We start from the raw sequence: 13,859 nt of genomic DNA on the forward strand, positions 1-13,859 counted from the left end.
ACAAAACCCCACATCCTCTCCCACCCAAAATATACATGTGGAAAAACTAGTATCTATTACTAAAATATAAATCCAGACATCAGGTCCCTCTACTGGGTTAATATGGGATGGCAGGAGAACTAAAGCACATTCCACTGCATCTGGGAACCTAGCAAGTGTATCCCAAGTTCAGTCACCAAAGTGTCCTGTGTCATTAGCAAGTGCAAGCCAAACACAGACTAAATTTGGCAATAATAACCCCATCCCAGAGCAGAGGGATAGGCCAAAATAATTTATGGACTTAAAACCACAAGGTAAAGCCCTAGAATAAATCACATATGGACTGAGGTGTCTCTTCTGCTGCTCTCTTAATATAAAAAAACTACATTTTTGACTTTTAATATGTAAGTGACAATGATGAAAAAGCAAAAATAAAAACTATGATCCAAGTCAGCAGAAGTGTAACTATCATTCTGAAGACTTTTTATGCCTTCATATAAAAGATTACCTGAATGGAACTACTTCAAATCAGTCTATAAAAATAATTAGCTTTCCTGCAAAATGCCTCCTTGTTAAAAACTGAAAAATCAAATGCAAAATTCTCAACCTGGTCAAAAAAGTACATAGTTTGCAGTGCAACAGCCAATTAATTCTGAGAGTTAGGAAAACATCATCTTAAGAAAAAGATAAAAAGGATTTTTACTTTTGAGGTTCAGAAAAAAAACCTGTTAACTTCCAAAAACAAGTTGAAAGAAGTAGATAAAAAGCAACAGAAGATACTTGATACTGAAAGTATGCATAACAAATGCATTTTGATCTTCCTGCTGCAAGACCAAAGGCTTACAAACAAAGCCTTTATCTCAGAGTGTCTAGCTATTTGGGTTAGGTTTTGGGTTGGTTTTTTTTTAATAAAGGCTCTATCCCTTCAAAAGGGAGAACAGTCTACAGGAACAAATCTATAGCTCTAAACCATAAATTTGTTATATTCAAAATCAGTTAGGCTTACAATTAGTATGTGAAAGATACAATATAGAACACATTTTAATACTGTATAAAGAACGATCAATGAAATAATGTTTCACACAAAGTATATTTTAAGGCAATGCCTTCTGCTGCACACAGATTATACTATCTTAATGCAGTATCATAAATTGGTTTGAGAACACATGCATCTACAAATATATTTTTAATCAGTATTTACACAACAATCAAATCTTAAAAGCACCTAGTTGGTTTGCTACTAGGAAACTAAAAGGTATTTTGATCAAAAATTAGTCTAGCATGAAGTCAAAAGGCTGTCTCACAATGTTCAGATCTCCACCAACAGTAATTCTGTGGGTCCCCAAAAGCTAAAAACTCAACACCAATTTCATTATTTTCTGCTTAATTTATCCAAAGTAAGTAAATTCAGTAATAAAATGCAAATGGCAAAAACTTACACTTGATATTCTGCACTTTACATACATTAAACAGCCTGTAAATCCACACAAATTTTATGATGTTTTCCTTAATGGACCAAAAGCGACTAAAAAGTCATCTATCTCAGCACAAAATACCAGTGATTTCCAAACATTTTGAAGAGACCATTATAGGTCTCAAAAAAAAATCAAACCAAATTGAACCAAGTAAACTCCCTAACACATCTAAATAATTAATATCTTAAATAGCATGGTTCAAGAGATTTCTTCAGTAATCTTTAGTCCATGTAGACATCTATTATATTCTCAAATCAATTTGAGAATTGTCTCTAGAAAGATGGTCCACAAGCAGTATCTTCAATTGTAGGAAAAATAAAAAGGCAAGTCTACCACTGAAATACTTACCTGTCTTCTGATATGACAAACCTCAGCTAGCCACAAAACCCTCAAAACTATTTACATTAACTGTATAACAGGAATCAAGGAAAATGTACAAACCCAATTCATACTATCATTGTATTTTTTACTCCATCAGTCAATACTAGGGAAAAAAAAATCCCAAAGAGCCTCCTACTTCCACCAACTTAAGCCCTCCTATCAGCGACATCATTGCTGCCAAAAAAACCTGAGGGGAGAGGGAAATAAAAACAGGAGAGAACATAGTCAGAATGAAGTAGTTCTTAAGAACTTTAACATCTTGAGCTCTTAGACTCACTTCCAAAAGTAGCAAGTATGGCTTGGATAAGAATTGTGCTCTAGGTGCCAACAATAACTAAGTTACCTTCAGTACTTGAGTATTTCAAAACAAACCAACATGCATTTAAAGTGTGTATATTTAGAGAATTTTACAGTAATTCTTGATAGGTATGAATAACACATGTATAACCATAGCAGTCCTAAAGACCCTGGTACCACAGTACAAATTACTGTAAACAAGATTTCTTGGAAATTCTCTATTCCTTTGAAATACAGCTGGGTAAAACATACTGGCTTATAAATTTTCCCAATACTTTAATAGCTATTTCAGTTTAAGCCAATGAGCCTGAATAGAAACTGCAAACTTTCCAGTAAAATTTGGTTGCACTGCATTAGGGTTTTACTTCCACTCATGTTTTCTGTACTTGCAAAAATCTGCTATGAACTCTGCAAACTCATGACTTACCAATCTGACATTTTGTGATACTGAGCCTGAATCCATATAACAATACCCAACAAAGACCAATTGGCCTTTGTTTTTTTGTAATTTGTCACGGCATAGATGTAACACCAGTAACAAAACACAAAGCCACCCTCACATACATACAGATAAAGAGGAATGAAAACCAACACAACCCCCCCAACACAAACATCCTTAGTCTTATCTTCTATCCAGACATCAAACTAGCTCACTGTACAAAAAAAGGTAATATTGGAGAAAGCCACACATATCTGCACCAGAGTAAAACTGGAGAAACCCACAAAAGACTGCATCAGAATCAAGACCAAAACCCACATATTAAGTACTTCTAACAGAGCAGAAAGGAACATCCTGCTTATTTGCAAAAATAACCCTGAAGATCTAATTAATCAAGACTCTCATAGTCAATCAAGATTCCCATATTCCTTTGAAATTCTTACTTTAACTGTAAACTGAAGTGACTAATAAGGTGACAACTGTGCTATCTTAAATAGCTGTGTATGCCTAGTAAGACTAGGAATGGGTTTTATTATTTATTTTTGATACTAAATCTTTTTGTACTTACCTGACAGAACCTCAGTCCAGACTTCAGAGTTACATTTCCCTGCTACACTTGATGACACCAGAATACTATAAAGCAAGCACTGAAGAAGGCTCCCAGAAGCAACTGAAACAGGGCTAATGATACCATCAACACTCTGAGGTGGAAAGATCTTAATGACCACCTCAACTTCAGTCTGTAACATTTCTAATGCAGATGAGAGTATCCGTAAGATTAAGACATCCTAAATTACTCCTCTTCACTCCTGCCCCCCAAAAAAGCAAACTGCAATGGATTGTTCCTATGCATAATCCCATTGTGAGACTACACATTCCTTGTAACCTGCTCTAAACAGAAGCCATTGCTGAATTTTGAGGAAAAAGGAATGGCTACTCAACTATCCCCAGAGTTCTAAAAGCAGAGAATCACAGAATTCAGGCCGGAAGGGACCTCAAAAAATCATGTGGTCTACTCTTCCAAGGGAAAAACTATCTAGCACCCTACTGCATCTCAAAAACCTCCAGCAACAGGGATCCTTTCACATTCCTGAGGAGGTTGTTCCAGTGAATGATTGTTCTCACTACAAGAAAACAGAAAAAGAAAAGAATTCTCATATCAAGATGAAACTGCTCTCAGTGCAACATGTACCTATTGTCCCTTGTCTTCTCCATGTGAATAGACTGCTTCAGTCCTTTTTGTACCTGTCCTCTAAGTTGGAGAGAAATCATTGCAACAAGCCCTTTCATAGCTCTTTCCATGGAAATTCTCTTATCTTTCTTAAGAACTAAAGGGATCACATGGGAGAAAAAATTCCTGAGATGCCAAGGACCAAATCTTCAATGGGAATTAATCTGGGTTAAAGAAGCTCAGCAACTCTAAGTATTTTACTCCTAAATTAATTCTCATTTTGGTAGTTAATTCCTGTTCTCTTCCTTGACTTCTCCTTGTAAACAACAGTAGTATATGTTTTTCCCCTTAGTCTTAATTTTGCACCCATCACCAAAATTGGATTGAAATTGCTTACATGTAAATACATGTTTTAGAGTAAAGGTTTTCTTGTTTCTGAATAACTTCACCAAACCAAAACTAATTTAAAAGGTCAGGCAATACAAAGAACCAGTAAATAACAAGCAAAAAAAATTAAAATCAGTAATAAATAAATAACAAAACAAATGTATTTAAATATTTCCTCAATTTTCTATGTTAGAAATTTGCACTTGCAGGCTTTACAGACTAAGGTATTTGAAAAAAGAGTTAGGGAGCAGTATGTTTCGTAACAGGAGCATCTAATCATTACTACAGAATATAATCCCAAAACTAAATTGAACTCAAAACTTAGAAAATGGTTATTTGAAGTAGGGCAAACAGATGCAGTAAAAGTACATTATTAACAGGATCAAACTGGAGGAGGTGGGAAAAAATCTTCCAGCTTCAAAGCCCAATGTTGCTCAGAAGACATCCTGCACATTGGTACCACAGCACCCGCTCAGCAACACAGGTTTTGGCTACCCTGTCAGCATGTGGTATTCCTCTCACTTTGGCTCATTAGGTTCAGATAATCAACTTGGAAAAAGAACAGACACATTCCTAAAAGCTCTCTTATCAAACCCACAAAGGATCCAGTTAAAGTATCAAAATGAGAAATAAACTGAATGAGATTTTCATAATATAGTTACCCTGCCTATTGAGAAGCCTGATAAAAAGAAAACTAATTTTGGTACTTCAGTAATTTGAAGTATCACAGTAGCAACTTCAAAGTTATGACTGTGGAGTGAAATGGACTGAAAAGAAACACATCTTCATTTCCCCCAAGGCCACTGCCCTATCTCTAAAGCTCCTCAAGTTCTCATGTGGTTTCAATTGGTTTCATTTTTCATGTCCTCATCCCACATGCTCCTTGCAAACAGGTTTTGGCATCTTTTTCTTCCCCCTTCTAAAATACAGCTATTCATGTCTGACCAAGACCTCCATGTTAAGGTACATTCCAGAAAGCACTTACACTGGGTTTTTTAAATTATTATTATTAATCGTGGGATTGCTGCTGATGTCACCTACTGCTGCCAGATACACTTTTGAAAAAAAAAAAAAAAAAAAAGAAACAAAAAACTTTTACAGATACAAGTTTTCTGGTTTGCACCTGGGAAGTATGAAGGTTCTTATGCGTGGTAATGGTTGCTGGTTGCTAAAAGTTCAAACACTGACAGCATCTGACATTAATTTTTTTGTTCTTCAGTTACACTTACATCTATCTCACAATAACCTGCTTTGCTCTTGCTGGATTTAAAAAAAAATAAACTAGGTGACAATGGAATTTCTGAAGCAGTTAGGCAGCAATGCTTGAAGTATAACCAAAATAACAGTAATGAAAAAGGACTAATAATTAAGCTATCAAATAATAGGTATTTGCTTTTCTTCATTCCCACTGTCACCACAACCACCTTCTAAGACAAAGTCTATGTTTAACAGCATCGTCAGCTTTTTCTGAAAACACTGTAATTTCTCTGAGTCCTGAATCCACAAAACTCCACTATTAAAAGTATTTCTATATAGATTCATGATGCAGACAAATAAAAAAAGAAAAAAAAAAAAAGAAAAAGGGTATGGAGACTAAACAGTATGTTCTAGGGTCACAACTCTCTTGCATGCTTTTAATCAGCATTCAGCATGGACATTATTTTAGAAGAAATGAATAATGTATGTATAATAATGTATTTCAAATACCTGAAGACTAAAAGATATTTGGAGGGTATTTATTCTTTACTGAAAATAGCACAACATGAAATCCATGGGAAGTGATAGGGGGGGTCTACAAACTACTGTGAAGCTGGGCAATTTGACACAGTTTACAATAATTACATTCATATACTAATGTTCCAATATTAAATTAAGCTTCTAATCACAAGTAGTGATGGTCTCCATTTAGGACACAGATACTCCGATGTTAACAATTCTGATAACAACTATAGCCATGTGAAAACATTGTTTAATGTAATTGCCCATACAGCAACCTAACTACTTTAATCCCAGCTCACCCATCAAATCTGACTCCTGTGTGGTTCATACCCTCCTTCCACCCACACACTTAAAGACAACCACCCCCCCAGCTGAAGCATACCCAGGTATAATACACAAAACATAACTGGTACAAAAACTCACTTTCACTGGACAACATCTAAAATATGTAAATACCTGTTCCTGCAGGTCGTAGTCATAGCTATCATGCAGCAGAAGACTGAGGACATACCGAGTATAAATCATGGCATCAATGCCACACTTCTCTAGCTCTTGTCCCAGCCAGGTCTGCACTGGACCCAAAGCATGTAGCAGAGACATTTCAGAAACAGATACAGGGCCTGGATAAGAGCTTGAGGAGCTTTCAGATGGCAAACCATCCACAACAACTGTACAGATAGGGCGCATGAATCTAGGTGGTTGGCATCCTTATAACGTGAAGCATTTTCTGTAGTTGATTTTCCGTCGATATCTGGAGGTGATTTTCACTCCAGTAAATAGGAGAGAGGCTTGACTTCTAGGACAATCATTTATATTTCCTGGCTGTTAGCCGACTAGAGACGAACATCACTCTTCAGGCATGACCAGTGAATAAACTAAATCCTAATAGCAAACACATATGTAGATGTGTTTTTCTACCTTAATTTCACATTGAGGCCAGATGCAAGTCCCCAGCAGGACCTATAAAGAGGAAAAAATGATAAGTTGTGACAATATGTATCCATACATGAATAATATTAAACAGTGAAAAAAACCACTCGAAGTAGAAAGCAGTCATTTACATACTGCTTACTCCAAACATATCGTACATCTACTCAGTGTAATTTTGAAAAGTGACAGGAATTACTCAAAGGTGACTTCTAGAAAAGGTACTTTTTACTGTAGGAAGAGAGACTCTTTCATCAAAGACTTCACAATTAATTTGTCGATTGAAACATATGTCTGAACTAACTTTATGGGAAAGCTGAGATTTTATTATTTTCACTATCAGCTAAAAAAACCCCACTCTTCTTAAAAAAATCTATGTTAGTTTGAATAAAGACTGCATATTTTGCATCACTAGAAGACAATATAATCCTACTGTTTTGCAGTGATACCCATTTCTGGAATAGAAGTGTTTTGTTTATGAAACACTGAATTAATGAAATTCATCTGATCAGGAGCTTTATAAATTCTACTACTAAATAGTAGTAGAATAGTAGTACTACCTTCAGGTTCAGTTTTTTTGGTGGTGGTGGTGGTTTTTGGGTTGTTTCCTTCGCTTCAATTATTTGCTTTGTTCCAGGACAGTAAAACATTTTATCATCCAAAATATGTTCTTTTAAAAATGTAAATCCCTGGAATAACCTCAAAAATTTGAGCAGAGCATAATTTATCTGTGCCAAAAATTAAGATTTAACCCTCTTCACACAAAGCATGCACCTATCCTACCTGAGAGCTTAAACTCTAAACCATGTCCTAAAATAGACAAACTATCCTAAGACTTATACCACCCACAATCACAAATTAATCTTGATAAGCCAGGGGCAGAAGGTGCAAGCACTACACACGTCAGCATTCTGATCTTGAATGCAGAAATTGTCAGCCCAAAAAAGGCATTTTTGGATTGGTCTACTTATCAACCACATGCCAATCTGGCATTTGTGTAGGCCTTCTTTCTCCTCTCCAGCTTCTTAGCATGAGAAAACAAATCTCAACACCAAGCAGGAAATATCCCTTCACTGAAAGGAAACAAAATAGACTCAAGTGACTAAGTATAATCTGCTGTTTTGTTTCAATCCCAGTGCAAGATAACCAACACACAACAGGCATCACCTAATCCAACTATCTGAACTAGATACTGGGGCCAGCATTTCATGTGGGCAGCATGTGTTCTGTGGCCAAACAAAACTGAAAGTAGATATGCATCAACACAACAAAAGATGATAGTTTTTAGGAGCTTTCTTTGCACCACCACACAGGTACAAATGTATATTCCAGATTTTTCAAAGTCAACTGCAATACCACCAAATAGAAACCCATCACGATCAGTTGCCACCAAGTTCACAAAACCCCTTCCCTCTCCTAAAGTGACCTTACTGCTCTGGCTGCAGTGTTCATTTTGAGAAAGGGGATAACACGACATTATTCAATATTGCTCAGCAGCATGTTTTAGTTACTCAAATCTTTTAAGTAAGCACAAATAACAATAGGTAGAAACATGCTGCAAGGCACTGGAGGTTATTGCTTCATCACATAATTAGAGAACAGAAAGTACAAGAAAAGTCTAGTATTGTGACCCAAAGTAGTCCAAATCCAAGAGCCACAGATCCAAACTCTTAAGAAGTCCATATTCTCTTAATTGTTGAAGAAGAACATTCCAAAAAATCTGTTCAGTCCTATTGGCTGTCCACAGCACAGCATGTGATGAATGTTCTCTCCAAGTCAATGCCACAGTCCTTGTTGGCCCCCCAAATCCTACATTTCACAGATATGGGAAAACAGACACTGTTCATTTATCTTTTTTGATACATGGCACAGAACTACCTAGAGGTTCAAGGGAACGGGAGCCTCAGTCCTCCATCCCACTGCTACCAGTTTGATGCTAGAGCCACCAAAAGATGCTCAACCTGGAAAGGGATCATAGGTCAGCAGGAGAGCACCTGAAGAGCAACACAAAGGAATTTCTGCTACTCCAGCCAGTAAATCAGCTCTACTGGGAGCCCAGCTAAAATGCCTCTATGGAAACACAAAAAGCAAAGACAATTTAAAAAAAGAAGTTAAAGACATGCACCTGCTTGCATAGCTATCATCTTACCAGCATCATTCAGACATGGTGGGATGACTTCTATGACTGGAGTGTTGGAATGGAAGGATACAGGCTGTTTAAGAAGGACAGGCATGGGAGACAAGGAGGGGATGTTACCTTTTATGTCAGTGACTGCCTGGAGTGCATGGAGCTCTGCCTCAGAATGAGAGAGGAGCTGGCTGAAAGGTTAAGGGTCAGGATGAAAGGGAGGGCAGGGACAGGCCATGTTATACTGGGGGTCTGCTACAGGCTCCCTGCCCAGGAAGACTGAACTATGAAGTCCTCTATAGACCGACAGGAGCAGCCTCATGCTCACAAGTTCTGGTCCTCATGGGGAATTTCAACCATCCCCATATCTGTTAGAGGGACAACACAGCAGAGCATAAGCAACTCAGGACCAGGAGGGGCCTGGAATGTGATAATGGTGATACCTTCCTTTCCTGAGTTAGAGAAGCTAACAAGGAGAGGTGCTATGCTGGGTCTCCTTCTCACCAAAATGTTGGGTCTGCTGGGGAACATGAAGCTCAAGGGCAGCCTGGGCTGCAGTGACCATGAAGCAGTGGAGTTCAGTACCCTTCCTTAGGGCAGCAAGGGTGCACAGCAAGCTCATTGTCCTGGACTTCAGGAGAGCACAGTTTGGCCTTCTCAGGGATCTGCGTGGTGGAGGGGCCCAAGAAAACTGGTTAATATTGAAGGATCACCTCCTCCAGGATCAGGAGTGATGCATACCTACCAAAGGAAGTCATGCAAAACACCAGCCAGCTGCATGGTTGAACGAGGAACTCCTGGACAAACACAAGCAGAAAAATGAAGCCTAAAGAAGGTGGAAGCAAGGACAGGAAGTTTGGGAGGAATACAGAGAAATTGTCCAAGCATCCAGGAAAAAAAAACAGGAAAGCTAAAACTGTGTGGAATTAAATCTGGCCAGGGACATCAAGCTTGATGAAGTTAGTATACAAGAAAAAGCTTCTATAGGTACGTCAGTGATAAAAGGGCCCCATCTCAAAGGAGACCCAGGACATGGACAAGACTGAGCTACTTAATGACTTCTTTATTCTGGTCTTCACCAGCAGGTGCTCCAGACACACTGCCCCACTCCCTGGAGGCAAACATGGAGACTGGGAGAATGAAGACCTGCCCGCTGCAGCACAAGGTCAGATTTGAGACCATCTAAGGAACCTGAAGGTACATGAGTCCATGGAACCTGATGAAATGCATCCCCAGGTACTGAGGGAACTTAAAAGGTGCTTGGAAGAAAAATGGAGACAGACGTTTTATGAGGGTGTGTAGTGACAGGGTTTTAAACTAAAAACTGGTAGATTTAGATTGGACATTAGGAAGGTATTTTTTACATTGAAGGGGTGAGATGCTGAACAACTTGGCCAGAGAAGTTGTGCATGATCTGTTCCAAGTATTCAAGGTCAGGCTGGGCAAGGCTTTGAGCAATCTTATCTAATGAAAGATGTCCCCGCCCACAGCAGCGAGCATTGATGATCTTGAAAGATTCCTTTCAACCCAAACCTGATTTCTACGGCAAAGCTTTTGGCTACTGAGTAACTTCAATCAAAACTTTGACACATTGTTTATAGCTCCTTAGCTAAATCTAGCAAGGACTGAGTTTATGCGTCAGCTTTTCCCGGAGAGATGATAATGGGGCCGCTCTTTTCTATCTTAGCATTTATTTGAGACATTTGAGAAATTCAGTTCTTGAGACCTAAGCTAACAAAATCTGATTGACTTCAGCTGACCAGTTAAAGTGTGTTTTGCTTTTATTAGATGTGGAGGAGAGGGAAAAGTCAGCAAGAGAGAGACAGATTATAAGAGGAATTATGAAACCAGACAACAAAATTTTTGTAATTTGTTTTGCACTCCAGCTTTTTTGAATATAATATTCCACTACCTCTTTTAACATTCAGTTACATGATATAAAACCTGGAAATCTAAACAAATTTATTACATATTATTTAAGAGTTCTCATTTTACAGCTCTCAAGTACTTTGTTTCACAGATGGTCTTAAACATTTCCATTATGTTTTAGAGTTAACAAAATTTCATAGAGTATTTTTTCTAGCCCAGTACTAGAGAGACTTTCCATATCAAATTAATACAAGTCACTGAAAGAGCAAACATTTCTGCTGATAGATGTGAAGCTTGATTTTAGAGATAACACTTTCTGACAAATAAGTTATTATCCCTCTATTTCACACTGTCTCACTAAAAATAATTTCTCCATCCTCACAAGGCCACGACTAATCTGAACAGAGGGAGCACATTACATCTTAAATAATTAGTGGAAGCCTAGTTATTTTAACTAAGACAGAAAGAATTCACCATTTCCAGCTACAAAATATGACAGATGGACATTCCTTATATCAAGAATTACCAAATACAAATTTAAACATCTGTATCAATACTTTCTGAAAACTACTTTTTATTTACAAAGTAAAAAATACATGTTAAAACTATTTCAAAATAATTTTGCCTTACTCCACTTCTTAGTTTATTTTTTCCTTTAAAGTAACCTTCAGTTTCTGCAATACTAATCAATGACCTTAACAAGGTCACACTAGATAAACTGTCAGCAGCTTATCCAGTAGAGGCACAAGAGCCAATTTATGAAGCATCTTCTAAAGGAGTGAGAACACAATGTAGTATAAACACTCAGAGTTTTCAACTCAGACTGTCTTAGAATACATGTATTTCTCAAAATTCTATTCAGTGTGATAGACACTAAATACTCTTTTGATCTACAATAGACAACAAAAGAAAATAATTAAGCCTTAGTCCCCTTAGATCCAGCTATGGCAAAGCAACAACTTTATATAACCTATAGCAAGCACCAGAAAGGAGGATCAATGATATGGAAAGTGATGCTGGAGCTCTCCAGGTTTGTTCCCTACACCACAGTTGCTCTTTCATGGTAAAGAACCTTTTTTGAAGGCTAAGTAATCTAGTCTTCCCCGTAAAATAACTGGAATATGGGTACTGTAGTAACAAATACACAGGACATTTTTTAAAGTGTTTAATGAAAGTAACACAAACAAATTCTTGTAGCAGTTGTGTCTGTGGGATACAGGATGACAACACAAAATCAGAGATTACCAAAGAATGCAGTAAAAGAAAGGTATAATTAAATCACTCTTCAATGAAGTGGATACAAGCACACCCAAGAAAGTGCTAATGTATGGATTATCAACAGAAAGATTAACTAAAATTTCATGCCAAGCAAGACAATTCCATGTCTTTAACAGCTTTTTTTCTCTATATTCTCTTTCATACTGTTAGAAAACAGTAATCAAAGCCAAACCACAAAACCCACTGAATTAATCTAAAGTAACCTAATCTCTATTTTATCAGTACCAAGAGGCCTCTGAAAATTGTGTATCCATGCAGTAAGATCCCAAATAAACATTTTTCTGTAAATTACAAAACCCCAAAACAATACAATGGTTTAACACTCAAGTTTTCTTAAATATCAACTTTTAAAGCAGTAGAAGATATTGGAATAAGAAAGTAAAAACTATACCCTTACAAAACTAAAAACTAAACTAAAGGTCCCCAGACAATGTCTTGGGGATCATAAAAGGTAACTTGAAAAGGAAGCAAATTGTCTGCAGGCTTAAATTCACTATATTGGGGTCTATACCATCATTAGAAAAAAAAGAAACTTTACTGGATTATATACTGAAAGGTAGATACTGAAAACTAATATGCTGTTTACTTACACAACCTGCAAGTGAGTCTCTAAACACTCAAACTTACTCTTTACACATTTTGAGACATTTCTACAGAGAAGCCAATCTCTTGGATAATCCATAGATAATACTTTTCCTTCCTCCAGTTCTCAAAAGGGAAAACATCTGTGTTTCCAGTGTTTCATGCTGCCTACTGCTACATGTTAACAATTACACCAAACACATTCTCACACAATAGTTAAGTCAAAACTGCTGTTTTATACAAAGTTTCCTCTATTAGACTTTGAAATACACCAGCGCATTACACAGTTTAAATTAACAGCTCTCATTTACAAAACTTTTTTCATCCATTTGAGACTGTTCATTTATTCAATGAACAGAGGAAAAAAATAGATTTTTTTTTTTTTAATGTGGATAGAACACATTTTTGTGGATAGTCCACATTTTTTAACCAGGACAATGTTTTTCAAACTAATGGTTTTTTCCCAGAATTGTTTCATTAAAAGCAAACAATATGTCCTCTCTCTGGCAACTACAGGTAGAAAAACTATGAAAATCCTAATTAATATTTTAAAAAGTAAAAACTTTATCAAGTTTGGTCAACAACATACTAAAATCACATACATAGTGCGGTAAATTTCAGTCCCCTTTAGAAAACTGTTAGTCAAAAACATGACCACATAATATGCTGGCAACAGAATTCCAAATTGTTCTTATATCTACAATTTTACCCTAATTTCTCTTGTTTCTTTCTACAAAAATGTGAACAAATCCTTAATAGACAAACCAAGCAGCTACACACTGGGAAAGGCCCAAAACCAAAGCCTATTTAAAGTCTAGCAAGCAATGGAATTCCTGTGCTTAATTTCACATGGTATTTAAAAGACATGTGAATTTAGAAGTAAGAGAAGTTGTTATTTTTTAACCACATTCCTTGATAATCTAAGGAATTTGGCTGTGTAGTCTTCAGAGCAAGGACAGTTTTTTATGCACTGGTGATGTTTGTTGTTACTGCACAACAAACAGCAAGAGCAGCAGCTTGATTCATGACCAAGGCACTGAAACACTACAGAAATACTGTCTGCTATGAGAAACAGAGATTAAACACCTGGCTGGAATCAAAGCACTAAAAGTGGTCAGAAGCATAAAAGCAGCTCTGTGAGTCACCTTTAAATATACATAAAACCATCTTTTTTAAGAAGCATTACCAAGAGGTGCAAGAGTGATACAGTCTTATTTGTAATGGGTT

The 13,859-nt window shown here is 36.9% G+C and overlaps 1 protein-coding gene across 12 annotated transcripts in view; it reads right to left on the minus strand.

The window, feature by feature from the left end:
* KIAA0232 (KIAA0232 ortholog) overlaps positions 1-13,859 on the minus strand; it is a 61,213-nt gene that overhangs the window by 38,074 nt on the left and 9,280 nt on the right. For 8 of the 12 annotated variants that reach the window (XR_014954696.1, XR_014954695.1, XM_085577651.1 and 5 more), the window contains exon 2: positions 6,305-6,808. Coding sequence is in view for 8 of the 12 variants with exons in the window: in XM_085577651.1 (XP_085433777.1) it covers positions 6,305-6,535 (231 nt within the window). In the remaining 4 variants the exon portion in view is untranslated. Of the gene's footprint in view, positions 1-1,895; positions 2,023-3,139; positions 3,696-6,304; positions 6,809-13,859 lie in introns of those variants that run through there. The other 4 variants (XM_085577647.1, XM_085577645.1, XM_085577650.1 and 1 more) reach the window with 4 other exon arrangements.

Source organism: Lonchura striata, chromosome 4, assembly GCF_050655825.1.
Source record: "Lonchura striata isolate lonStrDom1 chromosome 4, ASM5065582v1, whole genome shotgun sequence".
Classification (NCBI taxonomy): Eukaryota; Metazoa; Chordata; class Aves; order Passeriformes; family Estrildidae; genus Lonchura; species Lonchura striata.